Source organism: Microtus pennsylvanicus, chromosome 8, assembly GCF_037038515.1.
Source record: "Microtus pennsylvanicus isolate mMicPen1 chromosome 8, mMicPen1.hap1, whole genome shotgun sequence".
NCBI lineage: Eukaryota > Metazoa > Chordata > Mammalia > Rodentia > Cricetidae > Microtus > Microtus pennsylvanicus.
Window position 1 is genome coordinate 19,887,105 of NC_134586.1, and position 17,457 is coordinate 19,904,561.

The 17,457-nt window shown below is 42.5% G+C and overlaps 1 protein-coding gene across 1 annotated transcript; it reads right to left on the reverse strand.

Annotated features, from left to right (window-relative positions):
- Window positions 1-2,163: 2,163 nt before the first annotated feature.
- LOC142855944 (killer cell lectin-like receptor subfamily B member 1B allele C) lies at window positions 2,164-15,959 on the reverse strand. Its single transcript, XM_075982618.1, has 6 exons — window positions 15,798-15,959; window positions 10,012-10,110; window positions 9,071-9,172; window positions 7,690-7,844; window positions 7,234-7,349; window positions 2,164-3,287 (listed from the first exon to the last, which is right to left on the reverse strand). The coding sequence occupies exons 1-6, from the start codon at window positions 15,880-15,882 to the stop codon at window positions 3,167-3,169; spliced, it is 678 nt and encodes a 225-aa protein (XP_075838733.1). The 5' UTR covers window positions 15,883-15,959; the 3' UTR covers window positions 2,164-3,166.
- Window positions 15,960-17,457: the final 1,498 nt, after the last annotated feature.

Here is a 17,457-nt window from a genome sequence, read left to right on the forward strand (position 1 = left end):
AATCCCTTCAAAATGTTCTAGATTGAAACATCGCTGGCTTTATGACTGTTTTACAGCGCCGGGGCTGCCAAGGTTCCCCCAGGTGGTAAATGTGAAATTTCTCCCCATGTGCTACACTTTCAAAGTTGCAGTTGCGCATTGTGGACGCAAGATGGCAACAGACTCCCCTTTGAATTTATGAGCTAACACTCCTGCGTGAAAGTAAAAACTTCATAAAACAATGTCTTCCATTGCTGGATCTAGGGAAAGAAATGTACAAAGATGCCTTAGAAGTCAGGGGCCCTGACAGGATTCACAAAACAGTATTAAGACACAGGTGTGCTGGGACCATTGTAGGGGCCCCGCCTTTAATCCCAGAACTTGAAAGGAAGAGGCAGGAGAATCTGAAGGCCGTCCTTGAACTAATAGCTTATAACTAATTAAATCCCATATCTTCCTTTTCTATCCTCTAACCTTGAAAATTAAAAGTAAAACAATTGCACAGTCTTTCTTTTATTAGGACATAGGCACAGAATAGGATTGTGTGACGGTAAAGTGGACGTGTCTCGAATTTTTGAGGACTCCCTTGCTGTTGTGCAGAACGGCCACGACAGCTTTCATTCCCACCAGTGTAGGCCCTTGATCTTTTCTCCGTATCCTCATGAGTACTCCTCTCTGTTTTGTTTTATAATTGACAGGAGGCAGTCTTGGGATAGCTTCCTCTGAATGTGACTTAGAGGTGCAGATAGTTTAGGTGGACAAACACTGACTCAGATCTGACAGGGCTCAGTGACCGCCTGTGGCATCTGAATTAGACCTGAGGTTTCACAAGTCTTCCAGGTGGAATTTCACCTCCATACCTGGAGTTCAGAGATGATCTCAGTAGGATCTGATCCAATAGTAAATTAAGGCTGCGGCAGAAATGATGAAGACAGGAAATCTAACTATTTGGGTGCATGGGAAAACATTCCATCCAATGTGCCTTGAGGGTCACTTGATTTCATATGTACTATCTGTGTGTGAGAGATGACTCAGGAGCCATCAGGAAGGACTCAGCTGTCTTAAACAGTGCCAAAAAGTTGTCGCCAATACCATGCCAAATTGTTACCAGTACCAGGTGAGCGTGCAAATGATAATTTATGGGACTATTTCCTTCAGATTTGTGCTCTGATGGTGTTGTTGCGTTACTGAAAAGACGAAGGTACCACCGTGCTGTCCCAACATGACTTTGTGCCTGCCTGGTCACTTCAAAAGTCACATTCACGATGTTGAAGATCTGGGGCTGTCCACTTGACTACGATTTGGATATATTGTGTCTTGTAAACAATGACGATGTTACTAGGCAACTCTAAATTCCCCACCACTTATATACCCCTCCCCAACACTGATGTAATTATAGTTTTGTCTTTTCAATTTCTGTACTCCTGAGCTCAGGCACCAAGAAACATCCCAGAGGTGTGAGTCCATTCGTGCATGGCTATTAATTAATAAAGGTTTTAACCGTTTACTTAGTTTTTCTTTTTTTTTAAGGTTTACTAATTATGTATAGGGTTCTACCTGCATGTATGCATGCAGGCCAGAAGAGGGTGCCAGATCTCATTATGTGGTTGCTGGGAATTGAACCCCAGACCTCTAACCTTGAGCCATGTCTCCTGCCCAACGTTCATGCTTGTCAGTAACTATCTCACGTGGACCATCTCATCACCGGGTATCTTAGTCAGGTTTTTGTTGCTATGATAAACACCATGACCAAAAGCAAGTTGGGAAGGAAAGGGTTCATTTCAGTTTATAGTTTACAGTAAGCCTTGGAAGGAAAGTCAGACAAAGAACTCAGGGAAGGAACCTGGAGGCAGGAATTGAGGTAGAAGCCAAGGATGCGGGCTGCTTACTGACTTGTTCCTCCAGGCTTATTCAGTTTGCCTTCTTATACTATGTAGGATCACCTTCTCAGGGAGCCTACATCATCACCTACAGTGGGGGTCCTGTCATATCAATCATTAATCAAGAAAATGCCATGCAGGCTTGCTTACACTCCAGTGTTATGGACGTGCTTTCTTAACTGAGTTTCACTGCGCACAGATGAGCCTGGCTTGTGTCAGGTTGTAAAAGGTTAACTAACACACCGGGTAAAGATTTCTCCTCTCATTTTGTCTTTCCACAGACAGAAGTCAGCTAAGACACAGTTTAAGCTCAAGTTTATTTAGCAAAGCAAAGGAACTCAAAGCAATAACAAATTCCAGAACAATATCAAATCAGGCGAGACTAGAGGTGGCTGGCAGCGCACTGGGCTCTACATGGTGGAGGTTTTTAATGCTCCTCATGGTCCCCTCTCTCTTATACCAATGTCAAGTTCCTCCCTTTGGGAGCCAGCTTCATTTATCTTACTCTGCTGAAATTGTTCCAGGGCCAAGATGTCTGTGCAATTTTTCCTTCCCTGCTCATCAGCACAATTGTTGATGACATCTATGGTCATTGGGAAAGTCCCCTGGTGCCTTAGTTTCTTACATGGCAGGAGAAACCCAGCTGCAGCTTCAAAGGTCTCTGTCCATAAAGGAGCATTGCAACATCAGGAGACACAGCGACCAAGACACAGCCATAGTCCCTTTGATTGCCTCTCTGGTAAGGAAGAAGCTCATCTCTGCGAGTTCTGAAGCTGTGTAACCCAACGCCAAGATGCCAGCATTGGCCCAGGGTCTGCTGGTTCATCATGTCCTGGTGGGGACGTCACATGACCAGAGCTCTGTTTACCTAAGCTTTTGTAGGTGCCATTCAAACCACTGTGAGGCCTTTCCCTAAGTCCCTTAACCATGACTTCTGGAGTCCGGCAAGAGCAAAGGCTTTCATCAGTGGTGCTGGCTTGGCCGAGGGGATGGAGAGAAGAGGACTCTGCAGTTTTCTGCAGGGGATCTCAGGAACAGAGACCAGTGAAGGACACACAAACTCCAGGGTTAGAATCCAGTGCCCCTCAGCTTGCCTGGGCTTCTTTCCACAGAACAACTCTCTTAGAATGGCAAATCAGCATCTTGTCCCCTTTACATAATAAAGAAACCGGGCAGGGGCATCTGGAAGAATTGCAGTTATTTGCTGCACACTGGGAGGGCTGGCAGCCTAGACAGAGTGAGTGCAGAGATCTGTATGGTAAAGTAATCAAGACGGGATTCACAGGCAGGAGTCATTACACCTGGTTTCAGAGACGTTTTAGTTTCTTTTGGCAGATCCACTTGTTTTCTGAATGACAGTCCTCAGAAACCATGACCTTTGAGATGGCGACACAGCTGTTTCTTTTAGTTTCACCAGTAATTTTCAATCTGAGGAGGAAGAGAACAGCCACTATTAGTGCTTAGGATTTTCTCATAATTATCTTGAGTTGGCCATGTTTTCCTCTGGACTTGTAAGGACTGTAGACTACATAGTTCTTAGTTTTAGTAAACCTAGAGTAACAACATTAAAGATAAAGTTTTGTGGGAACAAATCTCCAGCATAATATTCAACTATACTTACTACTGGAGAAGAATTCTTGCAGAAATAAATAAATAAATAAATAAATAAATAAATAAATAGCATTCAGCTGATATAACAAAGGAGAAGGTTTGGAAACACAATTCAATCTTACTCTCCTGCTAACATCTCATGCAAGGAAAACTGTTGCTGAGTTCAATTTGCTGAGCTTTAGTCTCTTAAATATATAGCCTATAACCCGCCAATGCTTGGGAAGGAGCTCATGTACACATGAACATGTGACAACAGCTAAACACAGCAGTGCTTAGTGGCTCTACAGACTCTCAGCATCCACAGAGGGAAGAGGCTAAGGCTGTGTGACGGCAGTGGTCCCTTTATCCCTGGGGGTATTTAATTTAGTAGTCATACATGGCTCCTGTGGCTCCCATGGTACACTGCTGGTGTGAACAAAACAAGAATTCAAACAGCGCAGGTAAAATTAGAGTTAATGTAGGGACAAAATGAGTTCAAAATGTACTGACTTATGGTAAACAAAAGGGGGTGTGTGACAGTGGGAGGGACTTCCTCCCAGATGCTCTCTTTCCTTTGGTCATTTCTTCATGGAGCCCTTTGGGTCTGAGAGAGAAATTGCTCTCACCCAGCTGCCTGGAAACATTTTATACCCAAAGGTTATATGAACAGTAAGAATTGGTGAGAAGAAGTTGTCTCACCAGTTGAACTGCCTACAAGCTCTGCAGACAGCTTGAAGGGTCCAGTTTTATATGTTGTCACCAGTTTTGGGGAGGGTTTTCAGTGATCCCCTGCCTTTGTGTGGCTTATGTTCTGTAAATACCCTCTCATTCATACTCTTACAAGTAATTCCAATTAACTCACTGGACTTGGGTAGTATTTTTATTTTGATCTGTCATTGGTTCCCTATCTGGGGTCAGAAGACATTTATTCACATCTCCACAGAAATAGTGAATAGTGTCACATAACACACACTCTCTCTCTCTCTCTCTCTCTCTCTCTCTCGCTCGCTCGCTCGCTCTCGCTCTCGCTCTCTCTCTCTCACACACACACACACAAACACACACACACACACTCTGTCTCTCTCCCTCGTCCCCTCTCTCTCTCACACACACACTCTCTCTCTTCTCTCTCACACACATACATACACACACGCACTCTCTCCCTCTCCTTCGCTCTCTCTCTTTCTCTCTCACACACACTCCCTCCCTTCTTCCCTTCCTCCCTCACACACACACACACACACACACACACACACACACACACACACACTTTCTCTCTCTTTCTCTCTCCCCCCCACACAGGCACTCTCTCCCTCTCTATCTCCCCCTCTCTCTCTGTCTATATCTCTGTCTCTCTCTCCCTCCCTCCCCCCCCCACACACACAGTAGGTGAGGAACTTGAGGAGTTTGTTGGGAATAAGAAGAGTTTTAGTAGAAGAGATAGAGGGAAATTGTACATGAAAATGACCAAAATTCACTAAATATTTGGATGAAATTAGTAAGGAACAATTCAAATATCAAACCTTGCTTTGTATGAAAAGTATAAGTTAACATCAAATAGTTCTATTTCTTTATAGGTAATATGTTGAAAATAGTCTTCATTGTCACAGGTTTATGCTAATTTGACACCACTGAGTTCTGAGAAGAGGAAACCTCAATAAGAAGATGCCTCCATAAGATATGGCTGAAGGCAAGCCCTTGGGACATTGTCTTAATTAGTGACTGACATGGGAGGGCCCAGCTCATTGTGGATAGGGATACCTGGGGCTGGTGGTCCTGGGTTCTATAAGAAAGCAGGCTGAGAAAGCCATGAGGAGCAAGTCAGTAAGCAGTATACTTCCATGGTCCCTGCATTGGCTCCTGCTTCCAGGTTCCTGTCCTGTTTTAGGTGCGCATCCTCACTCCTTCAGTGATGAACAGCGAGGAAATAAACCCTTTCCTCAACTCACTTTTGGCCACAGCAATAGTAACTCTAAGTAAGACACTCAGAAAGCATTAGGAAAAATCAGGATAGATGTTATGAAATAGAATATGTATATTTTTGTTTTCATATATTCTATATATGAAATATGTTCTAGAACAGAACACTTGTTTTTAAAAAATTCTCACTTTAACATCTCATTCACTGAAAAAAGATTCAAAATGTGGTCCTGTATAGTGTCAACATTTACTATCTAGGTAAATTTTCTCTATTTAACAATCTCTATACTTAATATGTTATCATTATATTGTATAGAAGCCTACATATGCTTTATTGTTTAAATTTCTACCTTTTTATTCTAAATGATTAAAAGAAATATTTCGAGTATGGATTTGTGCATTGAGTACAAATTTACTCAAGATTTGTGTCTTAGCTAAGGCTACCATTACTGTGATGAAAAAGCATGACCAAAAGTAGCTTTGAAGAAATGGGTTTATTTTACTGAGAGTTACTGAGGTTAAGTCAGTGCAGGAACTTAAGCAGGGCAGGAGCAGGAGCAGGAGGCAGGAGCTGATGCAGAGGCCATGGAGGGATGCTGCCTACTCACTTGCTCACTGTGACTTGCTCAGCTTGCTTCTTATAGAACCCAGGACCTCCAGGCCAGGGGTGACACCACCCACAATGAACTGGACCTTACATTACTAGTTAGGAAAATGTCCTACAGGCTTCCTGCAACCTGATTTTATGGAAGCATTTTCTCAATGGATGTTCTCAGATCCATCTCTCAGACGTCTCTAGCTTGTGTCAAGTTGGTATAAAATAAAACTCACTAGCACAATTACTAAAATATGATTCTCAACATCATTTCTTCTGAAAAAATCATTGAAAGCTCTGTACAGAAATTTGAATGAATCCTGCTTGCTTTTGCTTATGAAAAACATAAACACGTTGCTGTTGGGACACGGTCCAGGAATGGACTCAGGTAAGGAGAAGTCTGAGTGATTGAGGGAACACTCCAAGAGAACAGGACAAGAGTCTTGTGACTCAGTTCCTTCCAAACATGGAAATGTTGTTGGAATGCATTTTCTCGACTCTCCAGGCACAACAGAAAGGAGTGGGCTTATTTCAGATTACTTCTTAGTACTTACTGTTGGTAATAAATAATATTCAAGCTGTCCTCTGTGTGTGTCTCTGGAAGAGCATGTTTGTCATGCTCGGCTTGTCTTTGTTATTGTGTACAGCTAAAGCCTGTGAACTTCGCTCATGTGAACTGTCTCAACCCTCAGAGTACAGATGGCTGCGGCTCTGTACAAAGCCGGCTGCTGCACGAGGCTTTAGTCCACCTCATTTATTGGCTCCATTCTCTCAGCTCCTACCAAATCTGGAGCGGTGACACGTTGCTCCTTGTTATGCCAATCATGAATTCTGCTAAAATAAACAACTTAACTATGAAGCATCAGCTCTTTCATTGCGTTTGTGACTGTGTAGACAATCTCACACAACAGGAAAACAAGACACCAAAGGGCAAATAGCAAATGTGCTGCTTAAGACATTCCATGCAAAGTGTAGAAAAAGATAGGAGATAAAAGAAAGAATGAGCAATGTGTGCTTAGGTTCTAAGTAACCATTTTTCAAAGGAGTTAGTCTGCTTCCTGGCTTTAAAACTCTATCTCATGCATACATATATGCATACACATGGCTTAATAAAAAGGCTGGTATCTTTTCATACATGGAAATTTTCAGTCACTTTTGGAATCCTACTTTCAAACTGTTCTGAACATCTCTAAACTTTGGTATCAGTGTTAGAGCCCTACAGTGAGATGACCTGAACTGAACATTCGAGTGAGCTCCTCCAATACTCACACATCAGAACTTAAAGTGGAGCCGTTTATCCATCTCCAGTGCTTGTCTGGCAAGGTGTAATTTAGTCCAATCCAAAATGAATTGATTCTTTCCTTTATCAAGTCCTTTATGAATCTCTACAATCAAAGCAGAGGAGAGGACTTAACCCGAGCCTGTGTGCTGTAACTCGTATTCCACAGCCTCCTGACACCTAGGTCAAGTGTCACCTGTGTCCGTCCTGAGTCCTCAGCACAGTTCATTCTTCCTCCCTTGAGGAATCTGTGCCCAGCATTTATGATCCTAGGACACTCACCTTACATATGCAGTTATTGGCTCACATGTCCCTCTAGTCTCTCAGACTATGAGCTTCCATAATGCAAAGTATCCACTTCCCTTACATGGAAGATCTATTAAATCAGGAGACATTGATATAGCTTCCAGAACATGCTTACACCTCTATTTTATAGAACAACTCACCAGTTCTTCTTGGTCTTGAATGAGCAGCAAAGTGGCTCCTTTTCTAGTGCAGTTAGATAGACCTTCCTTCCAAACACCGTTCTCCTGAGAAAACTGTATGCATTTCTCTCGGTGTGGCAGCCAGCCACAGGGGCACGTTAGCTGAACTGGACTCTCTGAAGTGAGGAGCAGACATGGTGAATTTCCACCCTGTCCCTGCTGTACCACAGCCAGTTACACACAGTAGCTGCTTTGCTAACACACACTTTTACACACACAGTAACACTGTAACAGATCACTGTTAATGACACATCAAAGAAATATAAATGACATAGAATTTATTTTATTTTTGTTTCTTTTAATTAACTTCAGACAAGGTTAACTATACGAAATTTTGATTAAAACAACTAAATATTCATTGTAGTGGTTTGAATAAGAATAGTCCCCATAGGCTGATATATTTGATTGCTTAGTTATCAGGGAGTGGTACCACTTTAGGAGGCGTGGCCTTGTTGGAGGAAGTGTGTCATGGGGTGGGCTTTGAGGTTTCAAAAGCCCAAACCAGGCCCAGTATCCTTCTCCTCTTGCTGCCTGCAGATCCAGATATAGAAGTGTCAGCAACTTCACCAGCATCATGTCTGCCTGCATGCTGCCGTGCTCCTCACTGTGATGACAATGGACTAAACCTCTGAAACTGTAAGCCAGCCCCAGGTGAATGCTTTATTTTACCAATGTTGTCATGGTCATGGTGTCTCTGCACAGCATTAGAACACTGAGTCCAAAACATTCCTCTAAAGCAAAAAAAAAAAAAAAACCAAAAAACAAAAAAAAAACTGTTTCTCTCTCTCAATCTCTGTGTGTGTGTGTGCATGTGTGTGTGTAGTTTACTTGCATGTGTGTACAAGTACATGTGCGGAGGCCAGAGCAGGATGTAAGGTCTCTGCCTCTGTCCCTCTCCACCTATTCTTTAGAAGCAGAGTCTCTTATTGAATGTGAAACTAATACTGATTTCTCCAAACCTGGAAGCAGGCAGACCTCAGTGACTGTCCTGGGGTGTTCATTACATGGATGCTGAAGCTGTAATTACAGTCTCCACGTTTGCACACAAAAACTCTTAACCACTGAGCTGTCTCTGAAGCTCCATATTTTACTTTTTAAGTTGCTGTTCGTCTGTAGTAACCAACTGTGCTATCAGGCTGAGGCAGCATGGTCAGGAGGCCAAGGTGCTAGATTTTAAGATCACATATCTTCAGTTTCCAAAGGCATCACTTACCAGTCACATGACTTTTGACAAGTTCTTAACCGTTTTAGGCTTCCGTTTTCTCAAACATAAGACCCACCATGATGTGTCCCTGGATGAAAGGTAACGTGGTGTTGATTAAAATCAGGATATCAAAATTACCTGTTGCCTTCGTACTGCTCTCTGAAACGTTCACAGTGCATTTTTCTACTGTTGTTTTCGTCTTGTTCTCTTGAATGCATTTTCCTACTGGTGTTTTTTGTACTGGTGGTAGATAGAAAACACAGGAAGAAGGTGAAATGTACATTCTATATGCAATAGAATGGATATTGTATCTATCACTTCAGGAAACAAAGTCAACTCAACAAGCTTGAGTATGGACAGGAGACAATGTATTAGTGACGTGTTAACAGGGGACCACTTTGGAGACAGAGTGAATAGAGAACCAGAAGAGCACAGAACAAATGGGTTCACACTGTTGTTGGTTACACCACTTCTAAGTGCTGTAGGGAGCAGGGCCCCTTGTTCCGGCTGCCCAGCCAGCTTCTAAGAGCATTGTGAAGCTCATGCACCTCTCCCACCTCTGAACTTCCCCCCTGTGGGGTGAGGATGCTCACACCTGCACCAAGCGTAAGGTTGCTGGCTGTCTTCTGGAGTTCGGCAGACACCTTATAAACTCATATTTAGGCATTGTGGTTTTCATTGTTATTGTTATCTTGTCACACTTGTGACATTTTTAGAGTTCTATGTGCACATGCGTCATCCCCATAGTGATTCTCCAAAACAGGAGAAATGCAACAGGGGATGTTGTCCTGTAACTGCCTGTCATTGTTCCTCCCCCAGGCTCAGGGTGGCCAGCTCGTGTGAAGAATTCAGAATACTCAAGGTGAAACTAGAGGAAGATTTTGTTTTGTTTTGTTTTTCAAGGCATGGTTTCTCTGTGTAGCCTTGGCTGACCTTCCACTCGCTCTGTAGTCAAGGCTGGCCTATGAACTCACAGAGATCTTCCTGCCTCTGCCTCCAGAATGCTGGGATTAAAGTCGTGTGTCACCACTGCCAGGCTAGAGAGAGAATTCTAAGGTAAAAACATTTGTCTCACTTACCTAAGACACTGAGTTTAACCACAATCAGGACAAGAAGGATCAGCCAAAGACAGCCAAGTTTCAGAGCCAACCGATGCCAGCGTGGGCACCAGCAGCAGTCTGAGAAGTTAAAGAAAAACACACTTTTAATCTAGTTGAGAGCATTTGGAGTGAATGAGGTAGTTTGATTAACATGGACAATTGGATTCACGTTGAGGGTAGGGTACAGAAAAGAGCCTTTCTTAGCCTCCTTACTATGAATTCCACAGTTGGGTCAAATGGGTTTTAGGAAGGTCAAACTTGATGATGGAGAAGATGTCTTGAAAATTGCTGAGTGGATGCTGTACAAAAGTAAAGTACGTGTTCTGCTTTGGGAATGAGCCAACAATTCCTCCAAGAAGGAGTATCTTCGTTTATAGGAGGTATACACACACACCCCTCAGTTTTGTGCTACGTAACACCTTTGGCGCTGGTGATGTATAGCAATTCTATTATTTAACATGGGGCCTGCTTCACTGTTGTCCGTAATGATCTTCTCCATCTTGGAATAAAGTTTAGGCACCTGTGTGGTTTGTTTGTTCTGGACAGAGTTTCAGTATGCTGCCCTGGCTGGTCTGGAACTCTAAGCAGACCCCAGTGGCCTTGGCCACCGTGTTGTTTCCAGGATTTTAACTACATTATTCTCCACTTATCTGCACAGGTTGAGCTCTCCAACTCTTAATGGAGAGCTGAGCTGTGGTTAGAAGCCATTTCTATGAATATTGCTTCACACATACAAACATGTGTTAAGTTTTCTGTCTTAACTGAGTGCAGGCATAAAAGTGTGGCTGTGACTTTCACAGCTTGGTATCTACTAGCAAAATCTGTTTTTATTTTTCTTTTTTCCCCTTTCCTTAAATGGAGTCTTTTCACCTTTTCATGTAGAGGAAGCAAGTGTGGCTTCCCTTTGACGCAGGAGTGTTGCCAGAGTTCAGAGAATTCACAACTTGAAGCCGCTATTCAGTAAAATGAGAGGTATTTGAGCACAAGCCTGGGTAACTGGCAGGCTGTATTAGTCAGGGTTATCTAGGTCACAGAACTTACAGAATGAATCTCTCTCTCTCCATATATATATGAATTCACTGGGAGGACTTTCAGGCTGCAGCCCAACAATGGTGGCTATGAATGGAGAGCTCGATTCTAGTAGCTGCTGAATCCCGCAAGGCTGGTGTCTCAGCTGCTCTGCTGGGATCTTGAAGAAGGAGATGAACGAATGGGGGTGAGGGCAAGCAGGTGAAGCAACCCTTCCCTCACCCTTCCTTCTTCCATTGTCCTTCTATGGGCTTCCAACAGAAGGTGTGGCCCAGATCAAAGGTGTGCCTTCCAGTCTCCAGGTCTGATGTAAAGGCGTGTGTCATCCAGGCTTAAGGCCAGATATCTTCCTGCCCTAACATCTGGATCGCAAACGTTACCTCATTTCTGGATTAGTTCACTCCAGATATAAGTTGACAACCAAGAATAGCTGTGACAAAGGTGCTGAGGAGTCACTCCTGCCTTGACAAGACGGTAGGAGAGCTCACTCTGCTCTTCACAACAATGTCCAGCTCAAGACACAGAGTTACTTCTTCCTGGAATTTTCTATTCAATCATTGGATTAATATTTGTCAACTTGTTGACTGCAAATTATGAAAGTGCACCAGATTGAAACTGTTGATTAAGGGGATTCTGTGCTATAACACATGCATCTACAATACTGCCTTGATGAAATACCAGGTCCTGTAGCTGTACTTTTCTTGGTGACCCTATCAGTTACTACACAATAAATATCTTCTGTATATCAGGATTTTAAATACGTCAAGTTATAAATGTGTTCATAAAGTATCATGATTTGGACGGTTTATTTTGACTTTAGACAACTTTAAAAGCATGGGTGTCATATGAAACGTAGTAACAATCATTTTGGTTTATTTATGAAAATACTGTGGAGAACCATTACCTAGCTTCTATCACTCTAATTTATTAAAACACCAGATTGCTCTTATTTTATCTCTAGCATCTACATTTATAATGTTCTTATAAATTCTAAGAAAACTTTCCTAGTTGCCTTGTTTTCTGTACTTTGTTCCCTTTTTGAGACAGGGTTTCCTGTCATCCAGGTTGACCTCTAACTCTGTGTGGTTGAGACTGGCCTTCAACTCCTGATCTTCTGCCTCCACCTCCTAGGTTCTGGTTAGTATCATAGTTATGAACCACATACCTGCCTAAGGTTTCCTTATTTTTCTTTTTTTTTTTTTTTTGTTTTTTTGTTTTTCGAGACAGGGTTTCTCTGTGGTTTTGGAGCCTGTCCTGGAACTAGCTCTTGTAGACCAGGCTGGTCTCGAACTCACAAAGATCTGCCTGCCTCTGCCTCCCGAGTGCTGGGATTAAAGGCGTGCACCATCACCGCCCGGCTCCTTATTTTTCAAAGTACCTTTTGATTCATGATTTATATATATTTCCTGTTGGCTTTATATTTTTCTAAGTTTTAATGTAATTGAATATAATCATATGTAAATGTAATCTTCATCTTAATGTAAATGAATACATGTTTTGAGTTCATGCTAAATTTTTAAACTCAGATGTGCTGTTATTTATTATATTGTCTTTTATTATTCATTGTATTTTTCCAGAATTGTTTTTATATCCAATTCTACCTCTTCTAGATACATTTTAATTTTTTTTTTACATTATCCCAGACAACTGAACAGTTTAACCCAGACTGAAGACAAGGGCCAAGTGTCTTTAGTCCCTAGAACAGCATTGAGACAGGACAGTCACTTAGATGAGTTAGTTCCTTTTCAAGTTTTCCTCTGGAGAAAGAATAATAGGAAGGGGTCGAGAGGGAGAGAAGAATAAAGGTGTTCCAGAAGAGACACGGACAGTCTAACACATGTTTGGAGTGGTATCTATAGACCCAGCTAGCTACAGATGAAGATAGTCACACACAGAAGGCTGCTTCTGTGTGGAAAGCACACTTCCTTTCTCCATCTTTAGTCTCTAACAAATACTCCACAGCAGCTATTCCCATGGTTCTGAAAGTGTCCTTGGTGCTGTCAGTATCTACAGATTATCTGAAGCACGCAGCAATATGCGAGCAGGTTACTTATAGGACGACATTTTGTGTAAGAGACCAGCATGCATGTAGAGGTCTGGAAGCAACCTGCTGTGGACAGTGAGCAGGGCTGTATGGAGAGAGGTGACAGAACTGTCATGGAAGGAAGCAGTGTGTTAGACTTGAGGATACGCCCAGTGGCTGACCACCGCAGCTGTGTGGGTCGTGAGTGTCCTGGACAGGAGGCAGGACTGTAGGCAACAATTATTCTAAATTCCTGAGCATAGGATCTGGCCTGTGGTAACTGGCAATAAATATTGTTTCCTTCCTTTCTTCCTCCCTCCCTTCCTACCTTCCTTCCTTCCTTCCTTCCTTTCTTTTTTCAAAATGTGAGGTTTTTTATTTGTTTTTGTTTTAATTATTGGTAAAAAGCCACTTAGGCGACTTTAAAAAAATCTGTATCCATTCATTACAAAATTTAAAGACCTCCTATCCTCAGAGTTAGGCTCCACGGGCTCCCCTTACTATCTATTCTACTATTGGAGTTACATACAGAAGAGGCTATGTAAACACTGGCTCTGTGGCAGTACCTGCTTTGGTACCCACAGAATGCTAAGTCATGTCCACTCTTCCAGGCATTTCAATGGCTTTCCCCTCACCATCTGAACCTATGGAATGCCCTCCAAATCCCTCCACTGGTCACCATTCCTCCTGGTTTGATCTCCACAGCACACCAGGCATGCATGTTCCCCACATCGCAGGCCTGTTCTCCCTCTGCATTTGCCAGTGCAGCTGCCTAGAAGGCTCCTCTCTCAGATACTCAGCCTTGGTCTCCATAGACCTCCAGGACTTGAGGCCAGCGTCATCTCTCAGAAAGGCCTGCCTTGATCACTCTGCTTGACAGGATGCCATCTCTAATGGCAACAATCTTAATTTCCATTTAAATGCTTTCTCACTGGCTTTCAAAAATCACACTGTCTCTGACACAGGTGTTTATATCACTGATTTAAACCTTCACAGTAATATAAAATCTACAGGGAGAAAGATGTTTTCCTGTTTCTTCATGGATGTTTCCCCAGTGTCTAGAGCAATGTTTGTCTCATAGTAATTGGTTATTTCTGAATGAATAAATAAACTCCAGAGGCATTTTTACAAATTTCAATTACATTTTTACATATCCATTGAACCATCAGAACGAACCTTTGGCCATTTGACCACAAACAAAATAGGTCACTCACTACTCATGTCCCCCTTTCCGGTTCTCTTTGCCGGCAGATCTAATCACAGTGCTTCAAATTTACCATGGTGTGAGACCTTTAGCTAAATGGGCCCCAGTGGTTTCACAGTTATGCTTCTGCATCAACATTTTCTATTCAAATTCTATTTTCTGTTTTTATTTTACTATTGTTTGTTTTTCTTCAATTTTATTCCCAGATTATTGAATTTTAAAATAATTATTTTTCCCCTCGTCTTTTTTATTAGGATACATTTTTTTCCTAGTCTTCTTGACTTGGGTTCTTAGACAGTAGAGTTTAAGAAGAGCCTCCTTATGTTTCTCTATACTCATTTTCTTACACTCTTCCTCCACTTTTGCTAGCCATGATGGGAAAACCAAGACTTGCTTTTTCTCAACAACAACAACAACAAAAAACTGGTGCTATGAATTCTCCCTACACTTATCAAAACAGGAATTCCCTCCACTTTCTGTTCACCCTATGTAAACATTATAATGAAGCTTATTTGCTGACTCGAAGACTTTCTTCTTGACTCAGACCATTGGCAATGTACACAATTCTAACAAGAAGCTCTGGAGTTGGAAGTCCATGTGTCATAACACATAGAATCGTCAGTTTGGAAAGCAACTGCTTTAAGACGGATGTCAGTGGGTTCAGTTAGCCAGCAGAACGGAATAAAGTATCACCATCATTTTATAGACTCTCTGCCTGACCTTCTGGCCTCTTACATCTCAGCCATCCTCTGGCCGTGTGCTTCATCTGAACAACCTTCCCCATTTCTTTACCTCGTATCACTAAATCCTCTGGTAGACAAGAGTGCTACTTTCAGTCAGTGTTGAAGGGTTAATTCCTGACTGGCTTTGGTATCTTGTGTGGTACATCCATTTAAACCCATTCTACTTTGCAAGATAGAAACAGCCAGCTTTTAAAAAAATTAAATAAAATTATACACACACATACACACACACACCACCACCACCACCACCACCACCAGTAGCAGCAGCAGCAGCTTTTGATTTAATTCAAGTCTTTTGTTTTGACTGTGACTTTTCCCCAAGATTACCCTCCTTTCTGGGAGACAAAGTCATTAGCCATTAAATCTACACTCTGCACTGTGAAGGGACATTGAGGTTGCTGTGAAGTACAGCTGGTCCACAGTGTCCACATTCTGTAGGTGAACTCGGAACTGGCAATTGATTGCATCAACAGCTCTAGAAACACGACTTTGCTCATGTAAGTAAAATATTCTTTCTTCAGGATTTTTAACTAAGTCTGAATAGGGGAAGTGATGTTCAGGTTTCCTGCTGCCTAATCGAATAAAAATGGAATGCATGACCTTCCCAGAACTGTGGTTTTCTGCTGGCAGACTGCCACAGTAGTTAACACGAACATAGACACAGACCTGCTTCTCACCTTCAAAGCACTGACTTAAACCCACACGTTTCAGAGGAAAATTTAACTCTGGAAGATAATTTAAATGCCAGAGAAGAAAAGCTGCTTACCTGGGGGAGGAGCTGGAGGGGATGCCTTCTTAGGCTCTTGGGTCCTGGCTTGGTTTAAGTCAGCATAGACCACTGCTGCATCCATTGTAGGTGGAGGGACTTGACAGTGAACTTGTGGACAGGAACAGACTCCAAGGTCTGTGAGTTGAAATAAGCGAAAAAGGAAGTCCGCTGTGAACTCCCTGCTGTGTGTCCACACCCACCCACACTGGTAGCTGAGGGTTTCTCCATGGTTACTGACCCTGGTGCCTGTCTTTCTCACAGAGCTTACGTTTTTTAAAAAAAAAAAAAAGAAAGAATACTTGTGGGACGGTCTTTTTTGTTCTTGTTCTTCTGTCTGTTATGAGCTATTCCCTCAGAACTTGGATGAAATATTCGTCTTGAATTCCAACTTACCTTCCTTCTAAACTCCCAGGGTTCAGATGTATGCCATTTTGTGCTGTGTCATGAAACTGAAGGTTATACGTGAAAGCCTACGGTGCTATTTGGCACCGGTTGAAGCTCTGAAACCCTCTCGAAATATCCACACTGTGACAGGAGCTGTGGAGCTGCAGACTGGAATGTGGGGAAACCTAATGACTGACACAATTGGAAGAACAGTGATAGGAGCAGCATGTGCCACTCAGAGCAGTCCTGAGTGACGGACTTCATCCGTCACAGCGACAGGGAGTGGAGGACACAGGTCTGTGTGATGTGCTAACTCCTCCACGGATTTCTAGACCCAGAGCCTTAGAGCAAGGACCACACCTAAGTCAGACAGTCTCATATCACAAGTGAAAAAGAAGAAGACAAGCGAGGATTTCCTTAAAGTCACTTTCTGTGGTCGGAGTGGAATTGTGCAGGTGCGCACAGTTACTCGACCGTGGCAGCAGTCTGCAGGCTGTGCGTTCCAGGAGTCAGGTGCACACTCACGGCTTGGAGAGCACATTCATTCCCAAGGCCATTGATGATACAAAGTGAGATGAAGCCCGTGTGCGGGTCTCACAGCACACATTGTGACTCAGTGGAACCTCCTCAGCTGTCACTCTTTGTTGACAGCCCTTTCACCCAACGCCAGGCACGGAGTTCTGTCTCATTCTCCATCTAAACCTAAGATTTCAGCAAGTGTGCAAGACTGTCCAGAGCTGTGCATCTTGTGTGATTCTGTTTATTTCTTTCACTCAGATTACTATAATCTCTGGTAGACAAGGGTACTAATTTCAACCTTTGTTGAACTTTAGTATAGATAAATTTCATATACATCGGGTGCTCAGGCTTTGGTTTAAATAAGAATTATTTAAAAGTTAATTAATAATTCATTTTCTATCCAACAATCTCCCTCCCTTTCTGGGATATCATAGCCTTCAGGGGTAAGTGTATGAAGAACATTCAAATATTTGAGGTGGGTTATGGGCAATCGTTAAGCAAACAACGCTGTGGTCAGTCACGATGGACACATATTAGACCAAGAAAGTAAAGAGGAATCTGATTCTGTGTTTAGGTGAAAAATTAAGGTTTGAAAAGATAATTAAGTATATTGAAGTTTCTTTTTTTTCTTTCTTTCTTTTTGTCTTACTCTATTATTTTATGTGTTGGTGTTCTGTGGTTGTGAGCTTCTTTGTAAGATGGGAACTGAGCGTGTCCTCCGGGAGGACAGAGCCATCTCTTCAGGTCCAACACT